The 10,545-nt window shown below is 41.6% G+C and overlaps 1 protein-coding gene across 1 annotated transcript; it reads right to left on the bottom strand.

The window, feature by feature from the left end:
• Window positions 1-953: 953 nt before the first annotated feature.
• ZNF654 (zinc finger protein 654) lies at window positions 954-10,525 on the bottom strand. Its single transcript, XM_053457195.1, has 9 exons — window positions 10,383-10,525; window positions 7,854-7,999; window positions 7,070-7,151; window positions 6,550-6,685; window positions 6,167-6,369; window positions 5,122-5,261; window positions 4,480-4,621; window positions 1,543-3,817; window positions 954-1,180 (listed from the first exon to the last, which is right to left on the bottom strand). The coding sequence occupies exons 1-9, from the start codon at window positions 10,512-10,514 to the stop codon at window positions 1,170-1,172; spliced, it is 3,267 nt and encodes a 1,088-aa protein (XP_053313170.1). The 5' UTR covers window positions 10,515-10,525; the 3' UTR covers window positions 954-1,169.
• Between the last annotated feature and the right edge of the window lie 20 nt (window positions 10,526-10,545).

Raw genomic sequence — 10,545 nt, 5'->3', positions numbered from 1 at the left:
ATGATATATATATATATATATTAAAAAAAAGTTGTTATAAAGTGTTAAACTATATTTTCACACAATGTCAAATTAAACACAAAGAAATTGTCTACAACTATTAAATACATATCATTAGTTTCATTTGTATTTATGATTTGCTGTAATTTTACTCTGCTGGGGAATATGGGGTTAAAAAAAGCTAAAAAGACCTGGTTAACAGAGTGCTGTTCCACGTTCTCTGTAAATGAAAGCATTTTTAGAAACAGGAGTGATGGGAGTGATAAAATTATTCCATTAAAATCAGCCCTTTCCAGCTACAATATTCATTAAACAACACGACTGTATTGTTCTACATGATGTCTACGATGTGTTTCTGATCTATTTCATGTTATTTTAATAACATTTTCTCTCTCTACGTTTCTAAGTGACCCCAAACAGATGCACACAACAGACACGAGGAGGAGAAATGATCTGAACGTCTAATTGATTGGCAGGATTATTCCTCCTCAGTGGTACACGAAAATCGTGCTGTCAAGTCTGAGAACGGAGAGATAATGAAACTTCAGTTCAGGAATGAACAGAAACTAAGGGCTTATTCACCAAGTAATGGGTTACTGGGTAAACTACAGTGATGTTTACAGAGATACAGTAACTGTACATTATGTCTGACAGCCTCAGAGCTTCTCAATGGCAGAGTCGACCTGACATCGGTGGAAATTAGATTTTTCATCCCACTGGTTACTAGTGAAAAAAACCCTTAATTGTGGAGGTTTTTGCCAATGAACTCTGCCAAGGTGACATAGCCCCATACATTTACACTAAATATCTCCATACCAATTACTGATGGCAAACAAAAGCCCAAGCCCAATACACGGGGGCCATGATGTATCAGACAGATCCGTTTTAAATATGTAATAAGCAGGTAGTCTTACTTGGATTGCAGGAAACTCCCAACACAGGAAAGATCAGTACTATAGAAAAGTCCTTTATTTGAATTCAATCTTCAAGGCATTGTACATTTTCACATTTGGGTTTTTTTTTTTGGACTCGGTGGTAAAACATGTTTTCCTGGAATCGAAACACACACGCCTAGCACGCATTGAAGAACATGTGAATCTGACAAGTTTTATCCTCTTAAGGCCAATTTTGAACCAGAAATGTGACGATTACGCTTCTTCTAAAAGCTTTCACCAGGCACCTAGAACGAGAATGGATCGCATGTATTAAATCATGTCTGGCTATTTCGAACCATTACAAAGAGACAATATTGTCAAATATTTGTAACACAAAAGTGACCCTGAATGGGGTCTGCAGCTATCTACTGGCTGTATTTACCCTTTTCCCAGCTTCAGCAAAAACTCAACGCAAACAAATGAAAACTATAAAAAAAAACAAACAAACAAAAAAAAAAAAACTCTAAATACTTTTTTCTAAACTCCCGTATGTTTGCCTTAAGTTTAGCAACTCATTGGAAACCAAAAAAAATAATAAAAATCAATGCTTAGAACTGAAACATATTTCATATGCATAAATTACACGGCCATGGTATTTTCTACTTACTTTCATCATCTGAATCAAACCCAAAATATAGTTGACATTTCTTTTGTGCGAGGTGCTCCTCGAGTGCTTCCGAGCTGCAGTAACTTGTTAGGCACTTCCCACATCTGAATCGTTCCACAGATGCTTTGCAAGCAGTATCTTTTTCGGCGGTGTCCCCCTCCTCGATTTTCCTGCGTTTTGGCATGCTTATGTGCCGTTCATCCAGATAACTTGGAGGCAGAGGCCTGAAGAATGGTTTAATCATATTCAGCCCATAAGAGGTCGTACCGGGGTTAGAGTTTGGCTTGGGGACGCTCTCTACGTCATCAGCAGTGCTTACTTTTTGAGGGACCTCTGGTGCAGAACTGGAAAGGTTATTTAAAACTGGGCTATTTTGTGTAGAATCCCCAGAAACTACCTGCGTTACGGTTTGATCACACTCAGCGTGTCCATTAAAAACCTTTTCTACAACAGTAACCTCTTCAGGGTGCGATTCCTGAACGGGAGCCTGGATATCTTTTGGTTCAGGGATCTCTTGAGGGTCCTCATCGCCGTTCCCAACGCCTTCGTTTACATTTTTCTCCAACTGCGTGTAGGTCTTTGGTTTAGGTATATCCTTTCTCGACTTCCAGCCAGGCACCAGCAAGTCTACAATTTCATTGTCATTTACCGACTGTACTTTTTTACCACCGGCCAAAGCTGAGCCGCTGTGTGTGTTTACCGAGTCCTGAGCGTTGCCTGGAGCTTCACTCCGTGTCGGTTGCAATTCCGTCGCAGTCTCTAGTAAAATGGAGTCTACATAGTGCTGTGCTTCGTGCTCGTAAAGACTGGAGAGATTATCAAACACTTGAGTGCAGTTAATAAAGCCGCACTGAGCAGTTAAACACTTGTGGCTCGCCACGTGCTCCGTCAGCTGAGTGGCCAGCTTGAACGACTTATTGCAGTTTAAATGCTGGCAGAAGTAGACGTTGGGATAAACGTGTCTCTTTAGGTGATCAACGAAATGCTTAGAATTGATAAACTTTCTTTGACAGAATCGACACTTGCCCTTATTCCACTTCATTAAATACTGCTGTACGTTCAGGTCGGCCGGGTGGGCTTTCCTCGCATGCTTATTAAGGGCCCTTGGTTTTTGGAAAACACGATGGCATCCTTCAGCAGGGCACGTGTAGCCATCTTCACGGTTTACAATATGGCCTTTATTGGAAGGACATAAAGATCCGTTCAGTTTTACACAGTCAGATGGGTCTTTATTCAAGCCATCCTCAACTTGTTGAACTTCACCTAGTGTAACATCCTCTTCAGAATGATCTATACTTGTTACATGGTTACTCAAGTTTGTTATGTGATTTTCCATCGGGATCTCAGGCTCAGGAACATCATCCTGAGATGTGGAGTTGGCTATCGGAACATCGGCCAATTCTTTGCTGACAGAATTACCAGAATCACCATTTTCTAAACCCAACGATGTTGTGTCTAAGGAAGTGACTTCAGTAGTATCTGACGATACATGCGAGGGGTTATCTGAAGCAGCCGTGCCATCGATGTTAGCAATCGGTTGTCTCTGTATTTTCTTTATGTGATTCTTTAAATGTTTAAGCATGATCACCCGATTTCTGAACTTCCTGGCACATATAACACATGAAAAGCAGCCTTTCTTCTGATGAGCCTGCGCGTGCCGGAAAATATGGCCACCAAGAACTTCCTTATTACACAGGGTACAATGATGTCTTGGAACGTTATGGTTTGTAGCTGGATTGAGCACTGCATGGTTCCTCTTAGAGTCTGCAGGTGCTTCCGATGCAATGTTAGTTGAATTATTGTGCTCTGGTGTTCCATTGCTCAAGTTTGTAACAGAAACCTCCTCGGGCAAATTTTCCTGGGCCACATCATCCAGTTTACTAGAATCAGACAGAACAATGGCGGCCTTTTCGCCGAGCAAGCTTGCGCAGTTTTCCTGGATCATTGAGAAATTCCAGAATTCCGGATCGAACAGTAGCCCCCTTTTCAGGATCGGAAGCAATTCAAACCGCACGCGATTCTCAACACTGCTTGTGAACTCATTGTAATCCTCGTCTGAACATTTGTATAAACGCTCAACAGCAACGTAAGACTCCGCTGTCCTCTCCAAGAAGAAAACGGACAATGCGCAGATTCTGCAGATCTCCAGGTCCGTGGGCAGAAGGTAAGCAATGGTTTTATAAATTAAAGATTTGGTTTCGGGATCGTTGTTAAGATCCAGCTGCAACGCGCAGCCACACAGTTCAACAGACAGCTGGACGCCAGTTTCTCCAATCTGCGGGGGGAAAATAAATTAGAATTTGCCACACACACATATACATATATATATATATATATATATATATATATATATATATTATATATCATATATATATCATATATACATACACACACCAATTTACTATTACTGCACTACAAACAATACAACATTACTAATTTCTGCTTCAATTTTAAAATTTTAGTTACATATAAAGAATAAAAGGGACGGCTAATGTGGAATTACAGCTACAACTGAATGATTCAAAAAGACGCTCAGACAACCCAGCGCTGACAAAATTATTTGTAGATGAGTTTAGATGAAAGCTAAAGTTTTTTCTGCATTGAAAGTATCTCTATATGGGTACAGCGGATCGCTTTGATTTTGCATGAAAAAGACTAACGAATAATCTCCAAAATCATGGGAGACTAAGTTCCCTTCCGCTAGAGATCTAAGGTTCACTTTCCTAATGTATGTCCCACATAGATGACATGGCACATGAAAAAAAGGAGATAAAATTACAAAAAAAAAAAATACATATATATACATATATCCTAAAACATCTATAATGTGTTTGAAACCCGTACCGCAAATAAAACATGGCACATAGTATTTCAAAACTAACAAATACATTTATTAAAAAACATGGATAATGCGTCGCTTATGTAAACAGCACTTACTTCTTCTGTGATTGCTTTCATGAAGGGAAATATGACCTTGACATTGGTGGCAATCCTTAACATTTGGTAACACTGCTCAACAAATACTTGGTTTAAAGGGTTTATTTTCAGCTGAAGTTTACTCCAGACAAAAATGAGATCCCTAAAAAAAAAAAAAAAAAAAAAAAAAAAAAAAAAAGTCAGCGATTACAAATTGTTTAACTACTATTAACAAATCCTTGTTATATACACGTTTCATCATATACATTAACAAGACCCAATGGAAACATTGTAGACACGCCAAACATACAATTCCTCTTTACAAACCAGATAAAGCAAACAGAAAAAAAAGAACGGAAACTACAATCCATAAAAGAAGGAAAAGATATAAAAGGAAATAGACACCCAAACGCAATTATCAATCCGCTTCAAGGGGCTACCGATCTTTATTCCAGTAATGCCCACACAGCAGGAGAACTATTACCACAGGGCACTATTATTCACAGCTTTGATAGCGTCTAGGTATTTTGTACAAAACATTTCAGCTTATATCATCAGCTCCATAATAAACCGCAGTACCTGACCTATTCTTGCAAGTTCTCAATGGTAATGGTGAAGTGTATCAGTAAACCTGATATTGAGTGTTATTTTACCAGCCCTTACCAGATACAGTACATCTCGCCGGACTGCAACTGGGCGACAAGGAAAGCCTCGCTTAGTTGATACGCCAGCTTAGTTTTACCTTCTTTTTCAGTGTCACATATAATTTGTACGCCGTCACTACAGTCTATCCTCCGGACATGCTGCGTGAATAAAAAAAACGTACAACATAATTAGGTGTACATACGTTAAAGAGAAAAAAAAATACATTCCTTTAACCTACAATGTATCCAATAACTGTATCAGAAATCTAACAATGATGGTATTCCCTCAGCAAACATAAGCTGGTGATCGGAGACTCAAGAAGTCGCATATTTGAAGCCCCGTCTTCTGGTAAGTCTTCATTGTAAAGAAAAAAAACATACGTATGACACCTCTAACGTTTACACCTATGCATACATACATACATACATCCGTACACATATGTATACACCACTAATGCTCTGCTTATTCTTTATGCCTTAGGTGAATAGCTCTTCTTTGAGACAGCAGCTGCTACACAATACTACATTTTAAATAACATCCATTTATATTTTTTATATTTAGCGATAAAAAAAAACACATCATACCAACTGCAAACCAAAAGCTCTCCCCCTCCTGGTAACTCGGTACCATCTATGAGCTGTTTTGGGGTATTTTTCCCCCACATTGGTAAAGCAAAAGTAAATTTTTTTTAATCTGCTCCACCGCATCTGTACTGACCCTAAAATCCCCAAATACGAGGAGCAGAAGTATAATCACAAGTCAACATCCAACACTCCAAGTCTGTACTGTTATTAACCGGCAGAATATCACTTGAAAAGGCTACACAGTTAACAACACAATCGTTTGGAGAATCACCAAACTGCAGTGCTACGGTTTGAATATATAAACACCATAAATATTTTAACACATGTAAGTCACTGAAACCAACAAAGAATAGAAATGAAGATAGAGGATAATGATAAGATTGTCAGATTAAAGCTTTAACAGGATGAACCACTGAGCATCGCATAACATTTCTGTTCATTTAAAAAGAGATCTGGTGAAAGGAAAATAAAAGTCACACCTCGTGGAGAAGCTTGTCCGTTAGCTGCGCCATATGCAGACACGTAAAGTAGGCTTGGTGGTAATAGAGGTTTTTACTGACTTCCGCGTGACTTAAGCAGGTCGTGATTAGGGCCATGGCTTCTGGAATGCGCTCGCAGGCTATGAGATATCTCACTCGCAACTCAAAGAACAGCGGATTCTCAGACCGCAAATATCTGTCCACTGCAATCAAGAAAGAAAAAAAAACACATTTCAAAATCAGATTAACATCAACAGGGCTGGAGATGGCAAGACAGCCCCGACCCTCGCAGGCCAGCGCACCCTGGGCCTGATCATCAATACAGACACATGTATCAATATACAAGGTACCAATACCTGCCACTAATTCACACGGTCACTCACCGATATCTGTAGGTTCAGTTTTCCCTTTGAGTACAGCTTGCAATACGGGGTCTTCCCAAGGACCTCCATCTTTAATTACACCAGTAACTAGTGTTAAGTCTGTGCTGTCATATCTGACCAGAAGATCGTGGCACTCCTGGAACAAAAGCAAAACTTCAAACACAACCCGCTTTAGTTCATCCTCATATATCGATGTAAGGAATTGAAAACGAACGCCCCGGCTGATGCCGCAGAAATATCCCTGGTGGAATATATTACATGGAATTCTTAGGTGTCCGTCCACCCCGGTCTCTTAGGCTCTCTTGTAAATGACATCTTTTGTTGGTGTAAGTTTGGGCTTTAATGAAAAGCAGGTACCAACAGCTGTGATGTCATGAGGAACCAATGAGGTCAGCAAACCAGAAACATTTTTAAATGTAAGGAAATTAGGAAGTCTGCCATGTATGGTTCTATAAAAAAAAGATTTCCTGCTTCCGATTAATCTTTGTAACTATGAATTTACAAAAAGAAAACAAATTACCTGGACAGAAGCCAAGATGTCTTTTAAAGGGGCTTCATAAAATTCATCCTTTCCAAAGAACAGCAGCAACTCAAAAAGACTCCTGAAATGCAAACAATGGCTGGAAATATTTTCCTTTGCAAAGACAGACGTATTTATAATAATCAACAGCGTTTAACGAAAACTTTGTGGATTTGTGTCCTTTGTATAAAAAAGCCTGCAAAATGAGATATCGCTAAGCCTACTTTTCCTGAAGAAATTATATTTGCTGGATTGTGCCATCATGAAAGAAAAAAAAAAGTATCATTAATTAGAAAATTCTTAAGAGCGAAATCTTGGAACTAACGAAAGGTAAACATACTATAAACATTGGAGCAAAGAAGAGAAGGACAATGGCTTCAAATAGATAATACAAGGAAGCTTTGCTTTATTTAGAGGGAGATACATAAATGCAACAGCCTCCCATCAGAGGTGGTAGAAGTTAAAACAGTGAGGGACTTTAAACATGGATGGGGTTGACAAATTGCAATCCTGAATCTAAGATAAGACTGAGGACTGATTAAAGTGAGAGTCGTCACATCAGGAAGAATGGGCCGAATCGTTCTTATCGGCCGTTGAATTCGGTTTCAGAATATTACGTTTTCTCTCGCAGTTTTTATACGGTTGGGGGGGCACTTAGGTTCCTGCAAAAAAGTCAACCAGCAGTCACCAATCATCTGATAGATGACAAACAAGAACAAAGCCAGAACAAATACATGTATTTACAAAATGTAATTCAACGCAGCCAATGAAAGGAAGTACTTACAAAGCTAGTCTACTCAAAACATACTGTACGTGCTCACATCGAGCGGGAAACGAGACGCTGGCCGACGTGAAGCAGCACAGGGCGGTCTGGAGCACTTGGAGTTGGGGTAACGGCACCTGCCACTGGGCCGTGTATTCCTCCACAACCTGTCGGGGACACGAGAACGGCGGACGGTTAGAGAAATGCAGCGATAATGTGCGATTATACATACAGCGACGCTAGACGAGGCTCCCCACCACAACCCGTTAAACATTTATTTCAACGGTGACCGGACCCGCTCCCGGGGGAAAACAAAAGGAACCAACGGGTGACAAAGAACAGACCTATGCGGTCCAAACAAACCAATAAATATCAGGACAGAATACAGAATAGAAAGATAATAGAGTTTATAGTTATTCAGAGAATAATTTAACAGGACAGTAATTAAAGTAATTAGATTGAAGATAATGTATTAATCTTAATAGACATGCGTATGTGTTTATCCTAACAGACATCGTAAGAGGGGGCCGGACTCCCCTCAGCGGAGGGAAAGTTAGTTCCCTCTAGATTGTAAGCTCCTTTGAGCCGGGCCCTTCTCACCTGTTGTTTCTGTAAGTCAAATTGTTATGTTATATACTACTTGATATGTCCTGTCTACCCATTGTACAGCGCTACGGAATATGATGGCTCTATATAAAACACTAAATAATAATAACGATGATGCAGAACATTATACAGTAAATACACGTTGGATGGTTAACACACAGGTTGGCAAACCTTGTTATTAAACTACCGCTGAAGAGAAATATACTCAAAACCTGAAAACCCTATAACCACCTTAAACCGAACGGCCACAGAAATAATACCCTCAGCGCCAGATATGCCCCCTTACACGCCAGTGATCTCCAAAGGTATGACCAGCACCTATATAAAAGAGCAGCTTGGTGGGGGAGGGGAGAGGCACACACGTTCTCTTTTTTATTAATCCAATTATTTATACCGGATAATTTATTCCGGCAGAAGCCAATACAGATGAGATCTGACCAGAGTTCGTGAATGAATGCCTCTACTGACCGATACTTACAGACCGCGGGGACAGATCGGGATTAAAACAAACGTCTAGAGAAATAAAAGTCTTACAAACACATAATAGCAAAAACAACTCCATGTAACTCTCCAAGATCAAAGTGCAAGGAGCGTCTTCAGGACGGAATTCCCTTTCTAATGAAGCGTTTCCCGCAGATGCGGCAAAGAAAGGGAAGAACTCCGACAAACTTCACCCCGTTAAAGCGAAGCCCGCGCAGCGCTGGGTATAAGACATGCAGTAACCATGGCATTCCTCCAAACTACACTGGAGTATCGGGGCAGATAGAACGCTATCCTGATTCCAAAGCAAATCCGGTCAGAGTTTCACATCAGGAAAAGTGGGCCGGTTCTTATCGGCCTTTGATTCCTGTTTTCTGCCCCATATAAAAGGGTTTCAAATCCATCCTACTTGGCATAATCTAGCTGTAGAAGGACTGGATCCGGTGCGGTCACTATCACGGAAGGAGCGCGTGAACCGACAAGGGTCATGTGTGCAAAACACAGCGTCCCGGGCAGGAGTGCTGACGCGAGCTTAGTGCAAACGCGCAGAGCCGGGCGATCGGTCGACTCGCGCCCAACCAGCCGGGTATCAGCGCCCAGAGGGGGACTGCTCTTTGGGGTAACGGGTGATGCCAAGGAAGCAGGAAACACACAGCAGGAGTGGAGCTGAGCTCTAGGCGCTCATGTATTGAGTAAACTTTATAAATGTAACTCTGCGTTACGTGCGCCATTCCAGAGACTACAGTGTAACAAAGTACGGGCCACAGGCGTAGTTTTACTTGTCAGGGTGATAGATAAACGGAACAGCCGCCTTCCAGGAAAAGTGGAAGACATTAGTACAGCGAGGGAATTAAGGCATGCATGGGGTAGGGATGAAGCTATCCTAAACCTAAAACGAGATTAAGGACTGATTAAGGTCTCCCGAGTCTTTCCATCAGGAAAAATGGACAGACTAGATGTGTGTGACGGGTCTGATCTGCCTACAGACCACCTCATCATAACTAGCTGGATTTGTCATAGCAACCACTCAACTTCCCCCTGTACTCAGGGCCCTAACACTCTAAACAGCGCTGCTGTTTCTGCTATGTCTCTATAGACAAACCGCTTCCTGTCTGCTTATGAGCAATAAACACAGAGGTGGCCTCAAAACGTGTTCGTCTTAAAGTCTCCGTCAACGTCTTCGGTAAAGGGTTAAAGGAGGTGCTGAGAAACGGCAGTTAATGAGCTTCTTGATAACAGGTGAGTAACTCGCATATATACGCTCGTATATAACGTTGCTTCAAGGGCCCCCAACACACAAGGCCCTCTAAAAGGCAAGGTTTGGCCCCTGCTGGCCCCAGGGTATGATAGGCCTTGCACGGGTGCAGTAAAGCCACTAACCAAAAAGGCGACAACCCCCACCCTCCCGTGTCGGGCTCCGGCTGGCGTACCCGGGGCCCCTGTTGCTCCCCCGGTATCTCTCACCTCACAAAACCGGCGGCAGTATTCCCGGCTCCTCAGCTCGCAAGACGCAATCCCTTGCAATTCGTCCTCTATGATGGCTTCCAGTTCTTCCCCAAGCCTCTCAGACTCCTGATCACTTTCGTCTTCCGCCATGCTGCCGTCCCCGACCTGCGCGTACTGCTAC

This window comes from Spea bombifrons, chromosome 2 (genome assembly GCF_027358695.1).
Source record: "Spea bombifrons isolate aSpeBom1 chromosome 2, aSpeBom1.2.pri, whole genome shotgun sequence".
Taxonomy (NCBI): domain Eukaryota; kingdom Metazoa; phylum Chordata; class Amphibia; order Anura; family Pelobatidae; genus Spea; species Spea bombifrons.
Note: the sequence above shows the minus strand (reverse complement) of the source record. Positions and strands in the feature narration are given on the sequence as shown.

Bases quoted from the DNA above. Each gene is read 5' to 3' on its own strand.
- ZNF654 (XM_053457195.1), bottom strand. From the start codon at position 10,514: ATGGCGGAAGACGAAAGTGATCAGGAGTCTGAGAGGCTTGGGGAAGAA. The intron at 6,370-6,549 runs GTGAGTGACCGT...TCTTGATTGCAG, and splicing joins AACTGAACCTACAGATATCG to TGGACAGATATTTGCGGTCT. The intron at 5,262-6,166 runs GTGTGACTTTTA...TTATTCACGCAG, and splicing joins CGGACAAGCTTCTCCACGAG to CATGTCCGGAGGATAGACTG.